The sequence below is a fragment of the Anguilla anguilla genome, chromosome 4, assembly GCF_013347855.1.
Source record: "Anguilla anguilla isolate fAngAng1 chromosome 4, fAngAng1.pri, whole genome shotgun sequence".
Lineage (NCBI taxonomy): Eukaryota > Metazoa > Chordata > Actinopteri > Anguilliformes > Anguillidae > Anguilla > Anguilla anguilla.
In genome coordinates, this window is record NC_049204.1 from 67,201,387 (window position 1) to 67,222,301 (window position 20,915).

At 43.1% G+C, this 20,915-nt stretch overlaps 3 protein-coding genes, 1 long non-coding RNA gene and 1 pseudogene across 6 annotated transcripts in view; 3 read left to right on the top strand and 2 right to left on the bottom strand.

Moving 5' to 3' along the window:
• The window catches only part of LOC118226049, a 30,730-nt gene extending 11,316 nt beyond the window's left edge, over positions 1–19,414 (bottom strand). The window contains exons 1-2 of the long non-coding RNA XR_004764943.1: positions 19,340–19,414; positions 649–711 (exon numbers count right to left, since the gene is read on the bottom strand). This is a non-coding gene — a long non-coding RNA (uncharacterized LOC118226049). The remainder of the gene's footprint in view (positions 1–648; positions 712–19,339) is intronic.
• Positions 1–20,915, top strand: part of LOC118225953 (tripartite motif-containing protein 16-like) — a 972,804-nt gene that overhangs the window by 946,865 nt on the left and 5,024 nt on the right. The window contains exons 1-7 of one of the 2 annotated variants that reach the window (XM_035415109.1): positions 8,698–8,835; positions 9,259–9,306; positions 9,781–9,851; positions 19,120–19,486; positions 20,003–20,098; positions 20,339–20,572; positions 20,698–20,857. In XM_035415109.1, coding sequence (XP_035271000.1) covers positions 9,274–9,306; positions 9,781–9,851; positions 19,120–19,486; positions 20,003–20,098; positions 20,339–20,572; positions 20,698–20,857 — 961 coding nt within the window. In that variant the 5' untranslated portion in view covers positions 8,698–8,835; positions 9,259–9,273. Of the gene's footprint in view, positions 1–8,697; positions 8,836–9,258; positions 9,307–9,780; positions 9,852–19,119; positions 19,487–20,002; positions 20,099–20,338; positions 20,573–20,697; positions 20,858–20,915 lie in introns of those variants that run through there. The other variant, XM_035415105.1, reaches the window with a different exon arrangement.
• Positions 1–20,915, bottom strand: part of LOC118225964 (tripartite motif-containing protein 16-like) — an 890,716-nt gene that overhangs the window by 493,877 nt on the left and 375,924 nt on the right. The window lies entirely within an intron of this gene.
• LOC118225993 lies at positions 137–3,879 on the top strand (annotated as a pseudogene).
• On the top strand, positions 6,353–17,208 carry LOC118225986 (tripartite motif-containing protein 16-like). 2 transcript variants are annotated; one of them, XM_035415180.1, is made up of 6 exons: positions 6,353–7,265; positions 14,215–14,310; positions 14,551–14,784; positions 14,995–15,154; positions 15,573–15,620; positions 16,094–17,208. In XM_035415180.1, exons 1-6 carry the CDS (start codon positions 6,675–6,677, stop codon positions 16,618–16,620), a joined length of 1,656 nt encoding a protein of 551 aa, XP_035271071.1. In that variant the 5' UTR covers positions 6,353–6,674; the 3' UTR covers positions 16,621–17,208. The 2 variants fall into 2 exon arrangements, with proteins under 2 accessions (XP_035271071.1, XP_035271069.1); XM_035415178.1 differs by lacking the exon at positions 6,353–7,265 and adding an exon at positions 12,499–13,533.

The window sequence follows — 20,915 nt, forward strand, 5'->3', positions numbered from 1 at the left end:
CAGGCGGTGAAGCCTAGGAAGTAACGAGGAAACAGCCTCTACTGCGCATGCTTGAGGGAAAAAGCACTCGCTGAGTCTGAGTCATATCATAAACTGCTATGTGAATCATGTGATATCTCTGAAAGAGTGCAGATTCGAATCCGCCGTCAGTCCAACGCCACACCTCCTGCAGCTGTGGGCAGAACCAGGAACTCACTCCCACTCTCTCCATCAAGCAGTTTCAGAGAAACAAAACTTAACTCTGTCTCTGTCAGTGTGAGGAGTAAAATGGCTGAAGGTGGAGTTTTACTGGATCAGGACCAGTTCAGCTGTGCGATTTGTCTGGATCTGCTGAAGGATCCGGTTACTATTCCCTGTGGACATAGTTTCTGTATGGGCTGTATTAAGAGCTACTGGGATCAGGATGATCATATTGGTGTCTACAGCTGTCCCCAGTGCAGACAGACCTTCACTCCAAGGCCTGTTCTGGGCAGAAACATCATGCTGGCTGAAGTGGTGGAGAAACTGAAGAAGACAGGACTCCAAGCTGCTCCTCCTTCTCACTGTTACGCTGGACCCGGAGATGTGGAGTGTGATTTTTGCACTGGGAGAAAGTGCAATGCTGTCAAATCCTGTCTTGCTTGTCTGGCCTCTTACTGTGAAACTCACCTCCAGCCTCACTATGAATTTCCTGCGTTAAAGAAGCACAAACTGGTCAAAGCCACTGGAAACCTGCAGGACAAGATCTGCTCTCATCATGACAAACTGCTGGAGGTTTACTGTCGTACCGATCAGCAGTGTATCTATTATCTGAGTGTGATGGATGAACACAGCGGGCATAAAACAGTCTCAGCTGCAGCAGAAAGGACTGAGAAACAGGTAAGGACTGAACCTTTTTAAGATGGTTAATATTATAAAGACTCATTTCACTTTATCGCATCATACTGTTTTAATAGCTGCTCTGAGAATGGGTTGTCAAAACTTTTTTACCACAGGTGTGTTTCAGTAAAATTGTACAGGGACTTGATCTCAGGTTTCAGATCCACAGTGATAAAGTAGGGAGAGTAAGAATCAGAGTAGAAAGTGAACACTAGTCTTCTAAGATATCTTTCATGACCTCATTCTGGAGGAGTTTGTGATAACAGCCATGTAGATATACATATAGATATATAAGTAGTATTAGTGGTAATTAGTAGTATAATGCAAAAGGAACTGGTCTTGTACCCTAAAGGCCACAGTTTCGATTCCAGGGTAGGACACTGCCATTATACCATTCAGCAAGATACTCAACCTTAATCTGTATATAGTGTATGTGTATATATATCCATCTATGTAAATGGATGCAATGTAAAAGTTTTGTGAGTCACTCTGGATAAGAGCATCAGCTAAATACCTATAATGTAACAAATCTGCAATTTACAAAAAATAAAACAACAACAGGACAGTGAGAACAAGATGGAAATAAATATTAAGATAATTCCAAACATTACAATGGCAGATAAAATTGAGTTGTCATCATACAGTGAATATACAATAAATATTGTTTTAATGGGGAAAGCAAATTTTTCCACAGAAGCAGCTGGGGGTGACACAGAGTAAATTCCAGCAGAGAATCCAGGAGAGAGAGAAGGAATTGCAGGATCTGAGACGGGCTGTGCAGTCACTCAAGGTGGGTACTGACCAGTGGAGAAGACAACATCTGGTTGCTGGAAGAGCCATTTCAGGGCTCAGTCAGGGCTCTCCTCCAGTCAGCCAGTGAGGAGCCCAGTGTTGGGCCACTTTCCAGCCCTGTGGGGCTCAATCCCAGTGAGCCACACTGTGGGGAACAGGCTGTCTGGGGTCCCAGTAAGAGCTGAGTGAAAGGCCTCATTAAAATGTACAGCCCTCCTCTCTCTGTGTCTCCTAACAGCGCTCTGCACTGGCAGCAGTGGAGGAGAGTGAGAGGATCTTTACTGACCTGATCCGCTCCATTGAGAGAAGGCGCTCTGAGGTGAAAGAGCTGATCAGAGAACAGGAGAAGGCTGAAGTGAGTCGGGCTGAAGGACTCCTGGAGCGACTGGAGCAGGAGATTACTGAGCTGAGGAGGAGAGATGCTGAGCTGGAGCAGTTTTCACACACAGAGGATCACATCCAGTTCCTCCAGGTAACATCACTGGCTCTCTGACAGTCTGCACTGCATATTGTACATACATCATGAGGCCTGTTCCTCATTTACAAAGATCTGTGACTGACATCTGCTCAAGAATCTGTATTGAGACTATGATTTGTCCTTCTGTCTGTGTGTATGTCTGTCCTACTGTCTGTCTGACTGTCTGTGTGTCTGTCTGTTTGCAGAGCTGTCAGTCTCTCTGTGTCCCTCCTGGACCTGGAGACTTTCCCAGCATCACTGTCAGTCCACTCGTCTCTTTTGAGGCTCTGAGGAGATCTGTCTCTGAACTGAAAGAGCGACTGGAGGACGTCTTCCAGGCAGAATTATCAAAGATTTCTATAAAAGGTTATTACGGCTGAAATACTTTTATGTTTTATTTTATGTTTTTTTTGTTATAGAAGTTATGCTTAAGTTTTGTACCACTGTTTTATTCTCTGTGCTCCGGGTTTTACCTTACTAGCACCCGGTAATTTACAGCCCTGTTCAGATATCCATCATCTTATCTTGAGCCATTATGTTCACATTTGTAGCTAAACTTATATGGTATAGTCATGTTTTCAGCAGGTCAGGTGTAGGTGATACTGTGTAAACAACACGGCCCACCGCTTCACACCGCCACTGCTTCCCCTCTGAGGCACTTCCCCCTCCGCTGGTTTCCTGGGGTAAACCCTGGTTAGTGTGGGTTAGTGTTGGCGAGGGGCATTCTTAAATTAAGATTTTGGAAATTAAGCTTTCTTCTGATCTGTCTCTTTATAGTGGAAGAAGTCCATAATGAGCCCAGGACCAGAGAGGACTTCTTACAATGTGAGTCTGGAATTAAACCTTAATTAAAACAATGAAGCAAGAGGTGATTTTGAGGTAATATGAAGAAAAAGATGATTCATATAATGTTCTATATTCATAACGGACTTGCTTTAGGGATCTCATACCTCCTCTTCACAGTCAGATCCCTGTAAATTAAGCTGAAGGCATCCTGGTATTAAACATATGGATCATATATAATAATATACAGTATGTCCTAGAATAGGGCTGTGTGAAGACATTTACAAGAACAACATGGATTAATATAAAAATATTTATGATCATAGCAATAGGTGAAAATTCAGTACAATAAGAATTGAAGAAATTAAAAAATTAAGTGAAAAGTAACTGAAAAGATACGATCAAGGATAAAAAGCTAAGTGTGCACAAAAAGACATTGATCGGGAAAACATAAAAATATGTAAAATTTGTGAAATGTGTAAAATATGTAAGAGGAGCTCTCTTCTCCCCCATCAGATTCCTGTCAGCTCACTCTGGACCCCAACACAGTGAATAAAGACCTCCGTCTGTCTGAGGGGAACAGAGAGGTGACCCGTGTGGCAGAGATCCAGCCATATCCTGATCATCCAGAGAGATTTGAGCGCTTTGCCCAAGTGCTGTGCAGAGAGGGTCTGTCTGGACGCTGTTACTGGGAGGCTGAGTGGAGTGTGGATGGGGTTGATATAGCAGTGTCATATAAAGAGATCAGCAGGAAAGGGCTGATTAATGACTCTGCTCTGGGATGGAATAACAAGTCCTGGAGTTTGCGCTGCTCTTCCGGCGGTTATTTTTTCAGGCACAATGCTGTGAGCACTGGAATCCCTGGTCCCCGCTCCTCCAGAGTAGGAGTGTACCTGGATCACAGGGCAGGAACTCTGTCCTTCTACAGCGTCTCTGACACAATGACCCTCCTGCACAGAGTCCAGACCACATTCACTCAGCCCCTCTATCCTGCGTTTAGGATTTATAGATCATACATTTTTTATGTTGGATCTTCTGTGAAACTGTGTGATCTGGGATGAGGCAGCGAGCGATGGGGAGACCTGGGCCCTGGTTCTGAGGCTAGGCTAGCTCAGTTAGCATTGCGGCCGTACAGAGCGCTCGTTTGCTCGCCTGTCTCTGCTTCTCTGCTCCTCGCGTCTGCAGCCACACTCAGCAGAACGCTGCTCCTTTGCTATTGGCTGCCTGCCTTTGAGTTCACCTGCCAATCATGATAACTTAGCTCCTCTTAACCAAGCTGTTTTAAACAATTAAAACTAGCTGTTATAGTGCCACCATCGGGCCAATTGAAATACGTTTTATTGCCAAACTATTGACCAAATTTGGTACCTCTGAGCCTTTCTGTTTTTGAGGATGGGTTAAATGCAGAGGACAGATTACCCCTTGGGGTTCAATAAAGCTTATCTATCTTACACCAACTGTTGGGGATCCATCAAAACCAGTTATAATGTAATATTTATGGGCAGTTTGATTCTACTGAATCATTCCTTTCAAGTTGATTAATGCAAATTATTATTATTTTTTTCATATAATGAGTTAATATTGAGTTTTTTCAAGCTCATCATTCAGTGTTATAGGAGCAAGGCTGCGCTTGTAGCCTTCTTGCACGGTCACAGACATAATTATACGTCGTATGTATCGGTAGCTACGAGCTGCCATTGACGCTTTAGCAACAACTGAACTACGAACGCAGTATGAGTGCACATGAACATGACACCGGTGTCACAGGCATTCCTGTTGGTTAGCTTAGTGGACAGTGCTGACTGACATTATAAAGAGCCTATCGTGTAGCGCCGCATAGAACATCCCCTCAGAAGTAGCACTCACTGCAATCGCGTACCCAAGTAACATTGTGGGATCTAGCCAAGGAACTACGTGAGAGCAGATGACGCTTGCTGCACCGTTGGGTGTTGTATTAAAGGGTCCACTAGAGGGCGCTAGACAGCGTGCCATTCCCAGCTGTTGCTGCTTCAGTGCTTGGCATTCAGTGTTTGCCCCAGGATTTTTTTTTTTTTCCCGGCAGGTTGTGTGACGTGATGCCCAGGGACGCACACACACTCGCGCGCACACGCTCCTGTTTGCGCACGCACACACACACACACACACACACGCACACAGCCCATAATAACTGAGCTCAGAGAGCTTAAAGGAACAGTAACGTCCCATACCCGAGTCCAGCGTGGGAGAAGCAAGCTTCAGGGACAGAGTGAGTTTAACATGCACTGGAGTCTCCAGACTCGATGTGGGCAGGTCAGTGATTATGTTATTGTGCCTGTGCCACTCTGCAGCACCTCTGGGGCTGAGAAAGAGCGACCGCTAACATTCCTCAATGCTAATCTCCCATAAGGGGCCACACACACACAGGCAATGTTACTTGTAGCATAAGATGAATCCTACAGTGTACAGATGGGCCATTTTTATTTTTCATTTCGTATAAGGCAAATAGGACCTGTGGTGAGCTCGGTGGCACTGTTTTATGTTTAGAATTTCTTATTATACGTACTTATTATACAGGCCTGTATATGTTCGGTTTGTGGCTATGACACTGTTGTGTCAGTTTCATAAGACCCACTGCTATTTTTGTAATATTATTTGTTATTTTAAAGTATTTTGCCTTCTGTTGGCAATGTTGATTTTGTAGCATATCAGGCATATTTTTGTGAAATAAAGATCATGGCTTTTGCAACTGAAATGCTTTTTTTCAAATTATTTTCTTGGTTATCTACCATTTTATGCTGCTATTCAATAAGAGCTGTGGGTCTCATAGCACTGCAGGCTAAGCTGTGGGTCTCATAGCACTGCAGGCTAAGCTGTGGGTCTCATAGCACTGCAGGCTAAGCTGTGGGTCTCATAGCACTGCAGGCTAAGCTGTGGGTCTCATAGCACTGCAGGCTAAGCTGTGGGTCTCATAGCACTGCAGGCTAAGCTGTGGGTCTCATAGCACTGCAGGCTAAGCTGTGGGTCTCATAGCACTGCAGGCTAAGCTGTGGGTCACATAGCACTGTAGGCTAAGCTGTGGGTCTCATAACACTGCAGGCTAAGCTGTGGGTCTCATAGCACTGCAGGCTAAGCTGTGGGTCTCATAGCACTGCAGGCTAGGCTGTGGGTCTCATAGCACTGCAGGCTAAGCTGTGGGTCTCATAGCACTGCAGGCTAAGCTGTGGGTCTCATAGCACTGCAGGCTAAGCTGTGGGTCTCATAGCACTGCAGGCTAAGCTGTGGGTCTCATAGCACTGCAGGCTAAGCTGTGGGTCTCATCGCACTGCAGGCTAGGTGGCCAGTTTGAGAAAGCCAGGTTGGGAATTTAGCCAGGACACCGGGGAACCCCCTACTCTTTGAAAGAAGTGTCATGGGGTCTTGACCACAGTGAGTCAGGACCTTGGTTTAACGTCTCATCCAAAAGAAGGAATCCTTCGGCAGAGTGTTAAATGCCCAGTTACCCACACCCACTGCACCACCCTGCCATCTACATCTCTCATCCTCATGCAGAGCTTTAGATCGGATTCCCTAATTTCAGTCTTTCCCTTCCCCTCTGATGTGTCTGAGTCACATACTGTACATCAATACTGCAACGCGACTGTGTGTGATATTTATCGAAGAGTGGAGATTCAAATAAATCTGGCCTCAGTCCAACACCACACCTCCTGCAGCTGTGGGCTGAACCAGGAAGTCACTCCCCCTCTCTCTGTCACGCAGTTTCAGAGAAACGAAACTTAACTCTGTCTCTGTCAGTGTGAGCAGTAAAATGGCTGAGGCCAGTATCTCAGTGGATCAGGATCAGTTCTGCTGTGTGATCTGTCTGGATCTACTGAAGGATCCGGTGACTATTCCCTGTGGACACAGTTTCTGCATGAGCTGTATTAAGGGCTGCTGGGATCAGGATGATCATCCTGGTGTCTACAGCTGTCCCCAGTGCAGACAGACCTTCACTCCAAGGCCTGTTCTGGGCAGAAACATCATGCTGGCTGAAGTGGTGGAGAAACTGAAGAAGACAGGACTCCAAGCTGCTCCTCCTGCTCACTGTTACGCTGGACCTGGAGACGTGGCATGTGATGTCTGCACTGGGAGAAAGCGCAAAGCTGTCAAGTCCTGTCTGGTGTGTCTGGCCTCTTACTGTGAAACGCACCTCAAACTTCATAATGAACTCCATCCAGGAAGCACACATAATGTCATCAATGCTACTAGAAACCTACAGGAGAACATTTGCCCTCAACATAAAAAACTGCTGGAGGTTTACTGTCGTACCGATCAGCAGTGTATCTGTTATCTGTGTGTGATGGATGAACACAGCGGGCATAAAACAGTCTCAACTGCAGCAGAAAGGACTGAGAAACAGGTAAGGACTGAACCTTTTTAAGATGATTAATACCATAAAGACTCATTTCACTTTATCACATCATACTACTTTAATACATGCTCCTAGAATGGGTTGTCAAAGTTTTTTTTACCACAGGTGTGTTTCAGTAAAATTGTACAGGGACTTGATCTCAGGTTTCAGAACCACAGTGATAAAGTAGGGAGAGTAAGAATCAGAGTGGAAAGTGAACACTAGTCTTCTAAAATATCTTTCATGACCTCATTCTGGAGGAATTTGTGATAACAGCCGTGTAGATATACATATAGATATATAAGTAGTATTAGTAGTAATTAGTAGTATAATGCGTAAAGAACTGGTCTTGTACCCTAAAGGCCACAGTTTCGATTCCAGGGTAGGACACTGCCATTGTACCATTCAGCAAGATACTCAACCTTAACCTGTATATAGTGTATGTGTATATATATCCATCTATGTAAATGGATGCAATGTAAAAGTTTTGCGAGTCACTCTGGATAAGAGCATCAGCTAAATACCTATAATGTAACAAATCTGCAATTTACAAAAAATAAAACAACAACAGGACAGTAAAAACCAGATGGAAATAAAAATTAAGATAATACCAAAAATTACAATGGCAGATAAAATTGAGTTGTAATCATACAGTAAATATACAATAAATATAGTTTTAATGGGTAAAGCAAATATTTCCACAGAAGCAGCTGGGGGCGACACAGACTAAACTCCAGCAGAGAATCCAGGAGAGAGAGAAGGAGCTGCAGGATCTGAGACAGGCTGTGCAGTCACTCAAGGTGGGTACTGACCAGAGGAGAAGGCAACATCTGGTTGCTGGAAGAGCCATTTCAGGGCTCAGTCAGGGCTCTCCTCCAGTCAGCCAGTGAGAAGCCCAGTGTTGGGCCACTTTTCAGCCCTGTGGGGCTCAATCCCACTGAGCCACACTGTGGGGAACAGGCTGTCTGGGGTCCCAGTAAGAGCTGAGTGAAAGGCCTAGTTAAAATGTACAGCCCTCCTCTCTCTGTGTCTCCTAACAGCGCTCTGCACAGGCAGCAGTGGAGGACAGTGAGAGGATCTTTACTGAGCTGATCTGCTCCATTGAGAGAAGGCGCTCTGAGGTGAAAGAGCTGATCAGAGATCAGGAGAAGGCTGAATTGAGTCGGGCTGAAGGACTCCTGGAGCGACTAGAGCAGGAGATTGCTGAGCTGAGGAGGAGAGATGCTGAGCTGGAGCAGTTTTCACACACAGAGGATCACATCCAGTTCCTTCAGGTAACTTCACTGGCTCTCTGACAGTCTGCACTGTGTACATTGTACATACATGGTGAGGAGTGTTCCTCATTTACAAAGATCTGTTACTGACATCTGCACAAGAATCTGTATTGAGACTATTCCCTGTCTGTCTGTCTGTTTGCAGAGCTGTCAGTCTCTCTGTGCCCCTCCTGGACCTGAAGACTTTCCCAGCATCACTGTCAGTCCACAAGTCTCTTTTGAGGCTCTGAGGAAATCTGTCTCTGAACTGAAAGAGCGACTGGAGGACGTCTGCCAGGTGGAATTAGCAAAGATTTCTATAAAAGGTTATTACGGCTGAAATACTTTTATTTTTTATCACAAGGTTTAAAGTTTATTTTTTCATTATGAAAGTTACGCTTAAGGTTTGCACCACTATATTGTTCTCTGTGCTCCAGGTTTTTACCTTACTAGCACCAGTTAATTTACAGCCCTGTTCAGATATCCATCATCTTATCTTGAGCCATTATGTTCTCATTTTTAACTAAACTTATATGGTATAGTCATGTTTTCAGCAGGTCAGGTGTAGGTGATACCGTGTAAACACCACGGCCCACCGCTTCACACCGCCACTGCTTCCCCTCTGAGGCACTTCCCCCTCCGCTGGTTTCCTGGGGTAAATCCTGGTCAGTGTGGGTTAGTGTTAGCGAGGGGCATTCATAAATTAAGCTTTTGGAAATTAAGCTTTCTTCTGATCTCTCTCTTTATAGTGGAAGAAGTCCATAATGAGCCCAGGACCAGAGAGGACTTCTTACAATGTGAGTCTGGAATTAAACCTTAATTAAAACAATGAAGCAAGAGGTGATTTTGAGGTAATATGAAGAAAAAGATGATTCATATAATGTTCTATATTCATAACGGACTTGCTTTAGGGATCTCATACCTCCTCTTCACAGTCAGATTCCTGTAAATTAAGCTGAAGGCATCCTGGTATTAAACATATGGATCATATATAATAATATACAGTATGTCCTAGAATAGGGCTGTGTGAAGACATTTACAAGAACAATATGGATTAGTATAAAAATATTTATGATCATAGCAATAGGTGAAAATTCAGTACAATAAGAATTGAAGATATTAAAAAATTAAGTGAAAAGTAACTGAAAAGATACAATCAAGGATAAAAAGCTAAGTGTGCACAAAAAGACATTGATCGGGAAAACATAAAAATATGTAAAATTTGTGAAATGTGTAAAATATGTAAGAGGAGCTCTCTTCTCCCCCATCAGATTCCTGTCAGCTCACTCTGGACCCCAACACAGCGCACAGACTCCTCCATCTGTCTGAGGGGAACAGAAAGGTAACCAGTGTGGAAGAGATCCAGCTATATCCTGATCATCCAGAGAGATTTGAGTGCTGGGCCCAAGTGCTGTGCAGAGAGGGTCTGTCTGGACGCTGTTACTGGGAGGCTGAGAGGAGTGGGGATGGGGTTTCTATAGCAGTGTCATATAAAGAGATCAGCAGGAAAGGGCTGATTAATGACTCTGCTCTGGGATGGAATAACAAGTCCTGGAGTTTGCGCTGCTCCCCCTTCGGTTACTTTTTCCAGCACAATGCTGAGAGCACTGAAATCCCTGCTCCCCCCTCCTCCAGAATAGGAGTGTATCTGGATCACAGGGCAGGAACTCTGTCCTTCTACAGCATCTCTGACACAATGACCCTCCTGCACAGAGTCCAGACCACATTCACTCAGCCCCTCTATCCTGGGTTTTGGGTTTGGAGTGTTGGATCCTCTGTAAAGCTGTGTGATCTGGGATGAGGCAGCGAGCGAGGGGGAGACCTGGGCCCTGGTTCTGAGGCTAGGCTAGCTCAGTTAGCATTGCGGCCGTACAGAGCGCTCGTTTGCTCGCCTGTCTCTGCTCCTCTGCTCCTCGCGTCTGCAGCCACACTCAGCAGAACGCTGCTCCTTTGCTTGACGCTTCAGTGCTCGACTAATCAAGTCCTAATTCACGTTTATGAAACAGAGTTAGCCAGAATTAAATTCCCGACATTATTTGACACAGCGTCATATTATCCTGTATTTTTAAGTGACATACATGAAACGGGGCCCAGCTGTAATTAAAGTGGGAGGAAAAACATTCAGATGATTTAATTAATTTGTCTTAAATTAATTAAACAAAAGTAGACTTTAGTTTGATTTAACACTGATTATTTTGCTCCATAAGAGATTTTTAAACTGATTGAATTTATAAACAAGTTTTATAAAACTTCTTATTTTTAAAGTGTATTAATTTACTATTAAATTTGAGGTGGTATAACAGAATTATAGTTTTGGGGGAGTTTTTTAAAGGCACTTACTCATTCAAATAAATGTAATATACAGAAAACAGAATAAATTTCTTTTAAAAGATGAAACTTTGTTTTTCTTTCTTGGTCACAGTGTTAACCTCATGAATTCTCAGTGATCAGCAGAAACTCAGGTGCTGGTCCAGGTGAGAGAAATGATGAAAGAGGGAATCCTGGCCAGGTGCCTCCACAGGACTGCAGTGCTGGGAAACGAAACAGTCTGAAATGCTGCTTCTGTTATTTGTGTAAAACTGCTGCCCTGAAGCCTTTTCCAGCTAACAGTGCTTGACAGCTTTGTTGGTATTGTTATGCATTTAAGAAATACTGAAAAAGTATATATTATATATAAACATAAATGAGAAATATCAACGTTGATTATAAATGTAAATGTTAAGCATAAATGCTAATTTTCCACACATTTTAAATCATTGATCACATAAACCTGTATGGGCAAATGAACTGTGGAGTGCTGGAGCTGGAACTTGCGGGGAAACTGATGATGTGATGGCATTTCCTCTGTATGAGATAAAGGAGACTAACAAACTGTTCCCTGCTGAATTACTGGGGCTGCTGACCATACTGTGGACAACAGCGACCTCTTGTGCTCATGAAGAGAAGTACATGTCAAAAAAGTTCGTTTTTTTAAATTACCTTCAGGGAAGAATGTTTCATCACACTGACTTAGAGGTTTAAAGGACTATTTCACTGTTAGTTTTTAAAAATATATATTATTCAGTTTTAGTGTATGTTTCTGATTCACCCAGACAGTTTTAATGTGTGATAAAGGATATTTTAGTTTCTGACAATCAACTTAACTACCAAGCAGTTTGTCCAGCAATGTTGTGTCTCCTGGGGGTTGAATGTGTATACATTTCCCAATTATCCCACAAAATATCACTTTTAACAATAAGATTAATGAATCTTTCAATTTTTTTTTTTCAATCTTTTTAATGATTCTTTCAATTTGAACTATTTCCTATGCATCACGCACCCTGAAATCTTTGCACTCAAAAAAAGAAGCATGGTATAAAAATGATATTTACGCTTATGATTCATGTGTTCATACAGACGGGTGACAAATGAATGGAAAAACCAGAATAAATGAGAAACATAACGATTGCAGATGCTTACATACAGACTTTCTACATGATACAATTAAGCAATTAACAACCTATCATGCTCTGTGGCATGTATGAAAATGCTGAGCAGGCCCAGTTCACCTCGATTTTGGATTAAGAGGAAAAGATCGAAATGACTTTGAAAAAGGGTTCATTATTGGGGCACGGATGGCAGGAGCTTTAGTCACTGTTTTTGATATAAAATAAAAGATTTTGTGTGCAATCTTAAAGTCGCTCTCAAAGTAGTTTCTCAGAGTGAACAAAATCTGTGAAATACTGTGTGTGTGAGTGTGTGTGAGTATTTGTGTGTGGGTGTGTGTGTGTGAGTATGGGTGTGTGGGTGTGAGTGTGTGAGTGTGTGAGTGTGTGTGTGTGTGTGAGTGTGTGCATGTGTGAGTGTGTGTGTGTGTGAGAGAGAGTGTGTGTGTGTGTGCATGTGTGCTTGTGAGTGTGTGTGTGTGGGTTGTATGTGAGTATTTGTGTTAGTGTGTGCGTGTGTGAGTATTTATGTGTTTGAGTATGTGTGTGTGTGTGTGCGTGTGTGAGTATTTGTGTGTGTGTGTGTGTGGGTGTGTGAGTGTGTGTGTTTGCGCATGAGAGTGATTGTGTAAGTGCTCTTGTGTATGGTGGGGGTTAAGTGTAAATCTCCACTCCCTTTAGAAACTGGCTAAACTCATCAGTATGTAATTTGTATAGCTCAAAAATATGTACATGTATTCTTTGTTTCTGCACAGTCATTCAGTGATATTCATCACCAAGCAGGTTAATAAACAAACAATCACCACCCTGTCATATGTGTGTTTGTGTGTGTGATCTTTATGAGTAAATCTACACTCTCTGCTCAGCCTGCTCTGCTCAGCCTGGCCTCAGTCCAACACCACACCTCCCGCAGCTGTGGGCTGAACCAGGAAGTCACTCCCACTCTCTCTGTCACGCAGTTTCAGAGAAACGAAACTTAACTCTGTCTCTGTCAGTGTGAGCAGTAAAATGGCTGAAGGTGGAGGTTTACTGGATCAGGACCAGTTCAGCTGTGCGATCTGTCTGGATCTACTGAAGGATCCGGTGACTATTCCCTGTGGACACAATTACTGTACGGGCTGTATTAAGGGCTGCTGGGATCAGGATGATCATACTGGTGTCTACAGCTGTCCCCAGTGCAGAGAGACCGTCACCCCAAGGCCTGTTTTAAGAAAAAACACCATGCTGGCTGAAGTGGTGGAGAAACTGAAGAAGACAGGACTCCAAGCTGCTCCTCCTGCTCACTGTTACGCTGGACTTGGAGACGTGGCATGTGATGTCTGCACTGGGAGAAAGCGCAAAGCTGTCAAGACCTGTCTGGTGTGTCTGGCCTCTTACTGTGAAACGCACCTCAAACTTCATAATGAACTCCACCCAGGAAACACACATAATGTCATCAATGCTACTAGAAACCTGCAGGAGAACATTTGCCCTCAACATAAAAAACTGCTGGAGGTTTACTGTCGTACTGATCAGCAGTGTATCTGTCTGCTGTGTGTGATGGATGAACACAGCGGGCATAAAACAGTCTCAACTGCAGTAGAAAGGACTGAGAAAAAGGTAAGGACTGAACCTTTTTAAGATGGTTAATATTATAAAGACTCATTTCACTTTATCACATATCATACTATTTTAATAGCTGCTCTGAGAATGGGTTGTCAAAGCTTTTTTACCACAGGTGTGTTTCAGTAAATTGTACAGGGACTTGATCTCAGGTTTCAGATCCACAGTGATGAAGTAGGGAGAGTAAGAATCAGAGTGGAAAGTGAACACTAGTCTTCTAAGATATCTTTCATGACCTCATTCTGGAGGAGTTTGTGATAACAGCCATGTAGATATACATATAGATATATAAGTAGTATTAGTGGTAATTAGTAGTATAATGCGAAAGGAACTGGTCTTGTACCCTAAAGGCCACAGTTTCAATTCCAGGGTAGTACACTGCCATTGTACCATTCAGCAAGATACTCAACATTAACCTGTATATAGTGTGTGTGTATATATATCCATCTGTGCAAATGGATGCAATGTAAAAGTTTTGCGAGTCACTCTGGATTAGAGCGTCAGCTAAATACCTATAATGTAACAAATCTGCAATTTACAAAAAATAAAAAATAAAACAACAGGACAGTAAAAACAAGATAATTCCAAACATTACAATGGCAGATAAAATTGAGTTGTAATCATACAGTAAATATACAATAAATATTGTTTTAATGGGGAAAGCAAATATTTCCACAGAAGCAGCTGGGGGCGACACAGACTAAACTCCAGCAGAGAATCCAGGAGAGGGAGAAGGAGCTACAGGATCTGAGACAGGCTGTGCAGTCAATCAAGGTGGGTACTGACCAGAGGAGAAGACAGCAGCTGGCTGCTGGAAGAGCCATTTCAGGGCTCAGTCAGGGCTCTCCTCCAGTCAGCCAGTGAAGAGCCAAGTGTTAGGCCACTTTCCAGCCCTGTGGGGCTTGATCCCACTGAGCCACACTGTGGGGAACAGGCTGTCTGGGGTCCCAGTAAGAGCTGAGTGAAAGGCCTAGTTAAAATGTACAGCCCTCCTCTCTCTGTGTCTCCTAACAGCGCTCTGCACAGGCAGCAGTGGAGGACAGTGAGAGGATCTTTACTGAGCTGATCCGCTCCATTGAGAGAAGACGCCCTGAGGTGAAAGAGCTGATCAGAGATCAGGAGAAGGCTGAATTGAGTCGGGCTGAAGGACTCCTGGAGCGACTAGAGCAGGAGATTGCTGAGCTGAGGAGGAGAGATGCTGAGCTGGAGCAGTTTTCACACACAGAGGATCACATCCAGTTTCTTCAGGTAACTTCACTGGCTCTCTAACAGTCTGCACTATGTACATTGTATATACATGGTGAGGTGCGTTCCTCATTTACAATGATTTGCTCTTCAAATCTATGCAGAAATCTTTTATTGAGACTGTCTTCTGTATGTCTGTGTGCCTGTATGTCTCTGTATGTGCCTGTATGTCTCCCTGTCTGAATGTCTGTCTCTCTGTCTGTCTGTCTGTAGAGCTGTCAGTCTGTCTGTGCCCTTTCTGGACCTGGAGACTTTCCCAGCATCATTGTCAGTCCACACGACTTGTTTGAGGCTCTGACGAAATCTGTCTCTGAACTGAAAGAGCGACTGGAGGACGTCTGCCAGGTGGAATTAGCGAAGATTTCTATAAAAGGTTATTACGGCTGAAATACTTTCATGTTTTATGACAAGATTTAAAGTTTTTTTTTTTTTTCATCAAAGAATTTACGCTCATGGTTTTTACCATTATTTTGTTCTCTGTGCTCCAGTTTTTGACCTTACTAGCACCAGTTCATTTACAGCCCTGTTCAGATATCCATCATCTTATCTTGAGCCATTATGTTCTCATTTCTAACTAAACTTATATGGTATAGTCATGTTTTCAGCAGGTCAGGTGTAGGTGATACCGTGTAAACACCACGGCCCACCGCTTCACACCGCCACTGCTTCCCCTCTGAGGCACTTCCCCCTCCGCTGGTTTCCTGGGGTAAACCTTGGGTTAGTATTAGCGAGGGACATTCATAAATTAAGCTTTTGGAAATTAAGCTTTCTTTTGATCTGTCTCTTTATAGTGGGAGAAGTTCATAATGAGCCCAGGACCAGAGAAGACTTCTTACAATGTGAGTCTGGAATTAAACCTTAATTAAACAATGAAGCAAGAGGAGATTTTGAGGTAATATGAAAAAAAAGATGATTTATATAATGATCTATATTCATAACAGACTTGCTTTAGGGATCTCATACCTCCTCTTCACAGTCAGATTCCTGTAAATTAAGCTGTAGTCATCCTGGTATTGAACATATGAATCAAATATAATAATATACAGTATGTCCTAGAATAGGGCTGTGTGAAGACATTTGCAAGAACAATATGGATTAATATAAAAATATTTATGATCATAGCAATAGGTGAAAATTCAGTACAATAAGAATTGAAGAAATTAAAAAATTAAGTGAAAAGTAACTGAACATATACAATCAAGGATAAAAAGCTAAGTGTGCACAAAAAGACATTGATCGAGAAAACATAAAAATATGTAAAATATGTGAAATGTGTAAAATATGTAAGAGGAGCTCTCTTCTCCCCCATCAGATTCCTGTCAGCTCACTCTGGACCCCAACACAGCACATAAACAGCTCTCTCTGTCTGAGGGGAACAGAGAGGTGACCTGTGGGTTCCACAGCCAGCCATATCCTGATCATCCAGAGAGATTTGACGACTGGCCCCAAGTGCTGTGCAGAGAGGGTCTGTCTGGACGCTGTTACTGGGAGTTTGAGTGGAGAGGGAATGGGGTTTATATAGCAGTCTCATATAAAGAGATCAGCAGGAAAGGGCGGGGTTATGAAAGCGGTCTGGGACGTAATAACAAATCCTGGAGTTTGCTCTCCTCTTCCGGCGGTTACTCTTTCCTGCACAATGATGAGAGCACTGTAATCCCTGGTCCCCCCTCCTCCAGAATAGGAGTGTACCTGGATCACAGGGCAGGAACTCTGTCTTTCTACAGCGTCTCTGACACAATGACCCTCCTGCACAGAGTCCAGATCACATTCACTCAGGCCCTCTATCCTGGGTTTGGGGTTTATTTTGGATCCTCTGTAAAGCTGTGTGATCTGGGATGAGGCAGCGAGCGATGGGAAGACCTGGGCCCTGGTTCTGAGGCTAGGCTAGCTCAGTTAGCATTGCGGCCGTACAGAGCGCTCGTTTGCTCGCCTGTCTCTGCTCCTCTGCTCCTCGCGTCTGCAGGCACACTCAGCAGAACCCTGCTCCTTTGCTTGAGGCTTCAGTGCTCGACTAATCAAGTCCTAATTCACGTTTATGAAACAGAGTTAGCCAGAATTAAATTCCCGACATTATTTGACACAGCGTCATATTACCCTGTATTTTTAAGTGACATACATGAAACAGGGCCCAGCTGTAATTAAAGTGGGAGGAAAAACATTCAGATGATTTAATTAAATATTAGTCTTAAATTAATTAAACAAATATAGATTCTAGTTTGATTTAACACTGATTATTTTGCTGCATAAGAGATTTTTAAACCGATTGAATTTATAAACAAGTTTTATAAAACTTCTTATTTTTAAAGTGTATTAAATTTGAGGTGGTATAATAGAATTATAGTTTTGGGGGAGTTTTTTAAAGGCACTTACTCATTCAAATAAATGAAATATACAGAAAACAGAATACATTTCTTTTAAAAGATGAAACTTTGTTTTTCTTTCTTGGTCACAGTGTTAATCTCATGAATTCTCAGTGATCAGCAGAAACTCAGGTGCTGGTCCAGGTGAGAGAAATGATGAAAGAGGGAATCCTGGCCAGGTGCCTCCACAGGACTGCAGTGCTGGGAAATGAAACAGTCTGAAATGCTACTTCTGTTATTATGCTATGACTGCTGCTCTGAATCTGCTGCCCTGAAGCTTTTTCCCAGCTAACAGTGCTCGACAGCTTTGTTGGCGTTGTTATGCTTTTAATAAATACTGAAAAAGTATATATTATATATAAATATAAATGAGAAATATCAATGTTGATTATAAATGTAAATGTTAAACATAAATGCTAATTTTCCACACATTTTAAATTATTGATCACATAAACCTGTATGGGCAAATGAACTGTGGAGCGCTGGGGCTGGAACTTGCGGGGAAACTGATGATGCGATGGCATTTCCTCTGTATGAGGTAAAGGAGACTGACAAACTGTTCCCTGCTGAATTACTGGGGCTGCTGACCATAATGTGGACAACAGCGACCTCTTGTGCTCATGAAGAGAAGTACAAGACAAAAAAGTTTTTTTTAATTACCTTCAGGGAAGAATGTTTCATCACACTGACTTAGAGGTTTAAAGGACTATTTCACTTTTTGTTTTTAAAAATATATATTATTCAGTTTTAGTGTATGTTTCTGATTCACCCAGACAGTTTTAATGTGTGATAAAGGATATTTTAGTTTCTGACAATCAACTTAACTACCAAGCAGTTTGTCCAGCAATGTTGTGTCTCCTGGGGGTTGAATGTGCGTACATTTCCCAATTATCCCACAAAACATCATTTTTAATAATAAGATTAATGAATCTTTCTTTCAATTTGAACTATTTCCTATGCATCACGCACCCTGAAATCTCTGCACTCAAAAAAAGAAGCATGATATAAAAATGATATTTACGCTTATGATTCATGTGTTCATACAGACGGGTGACAAATGAATGGAAAAACCAGAATAAATGAGAAACATAACGAATGCAGATGCTTACATACACACTTACTACATGATACAATTAAGCAATTAACATCCTATCATGCTCTGTGGCATGTATAAAAATGCTGAGCAGTTCACCTCAATTTTGGATCAAGAGGAAAAGATCGAAATGACTTTGAAAAAGGGTTCATTATTGGGGCTTAGATGGCAGGAGCTTTAGTCACTGTTTTTGATATAAAATAAAAGATTTTGTGTGCGTTCTTAAAGACGCTCTCAAAGTAGTTTCTCAGAGTGAACAAAATCTGTGAAATACTGTGTGATGTGTGTGGGTGTGTGTGTGTGTGTGTGTGCGCATGAGAGTGATTGTGTAAGTGCTCTTGTGTGTGTGTGTGTGGGTCTGTGAGTGTGTGTGTGCGCATGAGAGTGATTGTGTAAGTGCTCTTGTGTGTGAGTGTGTGCGTGTGTGAGTATTTGTGTGTGGGTGTGTGTGTGTGTGTGCGTGTGTGTGTGTGTGCATGAGAGTGATTGTGTAAGTGCTCTTGTGTGTGTGTGGGTGTGTGTGAGTGTGTGTGTGTGCGCATGAGAGTGATTGTGTAAGTGCTCTTGTGTGTGGTGGGGGTTCAGTGTAAATCTCCACTCCCTTTAGAAACTGGCTAAACTCGTCAGTATGTAATTAAGCAAATTAATTTTGTATAGCTCAAAACTATGTGCATGTATTATTTGTTTCCGCCCAATCATTCAGTGATATTCAGGACCATGCAGGTTAATAAACAAACAATCACCACCCTATCATATGCGTGCTTGTGTGTGTGATCTTCATGAGTAAATCTTCACCGCCTGCTCAGCCTGGCCTCAGTCCAACACCACACCTCCTGCAGCTGTGGGCTGAACCAGGACATCACTCCGTCTCTCTCTGCCACACAGTTTCAGAGAAACGAAACTTACCTCTGTCTCTGTCAGTGTGAGCTGCACAATGGCTGAATGTGGACCTGGAGATGTGGCGTGTGATTCCTGCACTGGGAGAAAGCGCAAAGCTGTCAAGTCCTGTCTGGTGTGTCTGGCCTCTTACTGCGAAACGCACCTCAAACTTCATGATGAACTCAACCCAGGAAAGAGACACCAGATGACTGATGCTTCTGGAAACCTGCAGGAGAAGATCTGCTCTCATCATGACAAACTGCTGGAGATTTACTGTCGTACCGATCAGCAGTGCATCTGCTATCCATGTACGATGGATGAACACAGAGGCCATGATACAGTTTCAGCTGCAGCAGAAAGGACTGAGAAACAGGTAAAGACTAAAACTCTTACACATAACACTCAACACTTTTTCACAGTGAGGACAGATCTTGCCACAATCTCACATAAAGTAGAATTTCATTAATATACTTATTTAATAGGTTTTATTTTGAAATGTGCCTTATTGAATTTTGTTTGTTTATTTACAAGATTTTATTATGAAATGTTTTAGACATATGAGAGAGAATTAAGCAACATCATGATTTCTAGGTCTTGTATCCAGTGTTAAAGCAGTAAGAGCAGGAAATGAACCCAAATCTCTCTGTGACAGCTCTGTTCACACCACTCACCCCCCTATTCACTGCCTGAATGGGAATCAACACGGCTGGAGCAGCTAGTTCACTCACACAGTTTAGAAGCTTTACCAATACGGCCAGTACACTTCTACACAATGACATACTATACTGTACATCAAACATGTTGCAGTACCTTATCATATTTGGAAGGTGAAAATGTAGTTGAAAGGTTGAATATGGTAATACGATATGAAAAAATACTCTGTCCACAGAAGCAGCTGGGGGCGACACAGAGAGAATTCCAACAGAGAATCCAGGAGAGAGAGAAGAAGCTGCAGGATTTGAGACAGGCTGTGCAGTCACTCAAGGTGGGTACTGACCAGAGGAGAAGACAACAGCTGGCTGCTGGAAGAGCCATTTCAGGGCTCAGTCAGGGCTTTCCTCCAGTCAGCCAGTGAGGAGCCCAGTGTTGGGCCACTTTCCAGCCCTGTGGGGCTCAATCCCACTGAGCCACCCTGTGGGGAACAGGCTGTCTGGGGTCCCAGTAAGAGCTGAGTGAAAGGCCTAGTTAAAAGGTACAGCCCTCCTCTCTCTGTGTCTCCTAACAGCGCTCGGCAAAGGCAGCAGTGGAGGACAGCGAGAGGATCTTTACTGAGCTGATCCGCTCCATTGAGAGAAGGCGCTCTGAGGTGAAAGAGCTGATCAGAGATCAGGAGAAGGCTGAAGTGAGTCGGGCTGAAGGACTCCTGAAGCGACTGGAGCAGGAGATTGCTGAGCTGAGGAGGAGAGACACTGAGCTGGAGCAGTTTTCATACACAGAAGATCACATCCAGTTCCTCCAGGTAACATCACTTACATTTTACATACAAGGTGAGGCATTTTCCTCATTTACAAAGTTCTGCCCCTGGCATCTGCAGAGGAATCAGTATTGAGATGGGTTTTCTTCTGTCTGTCTGTCTGTTTGCAGAGCTGTCAGTCTCTCTGTGCCCCTCCTGGACCTGGAGACTTACCCAGCATCGCTGTCAGTCCACATGTCTCTTTTGAGGCTGTCAGGAAATCTGTCTCGGAACTGAAAGAGCGACTGGAGGACGTCTGCAAGGAGGAATTAGTCAAAATCCCTCAAACAGGTTGGAACTACTGAAATACTTTTTCCTCACTTCTTTCTTTTAAAATAATGAATGCTGA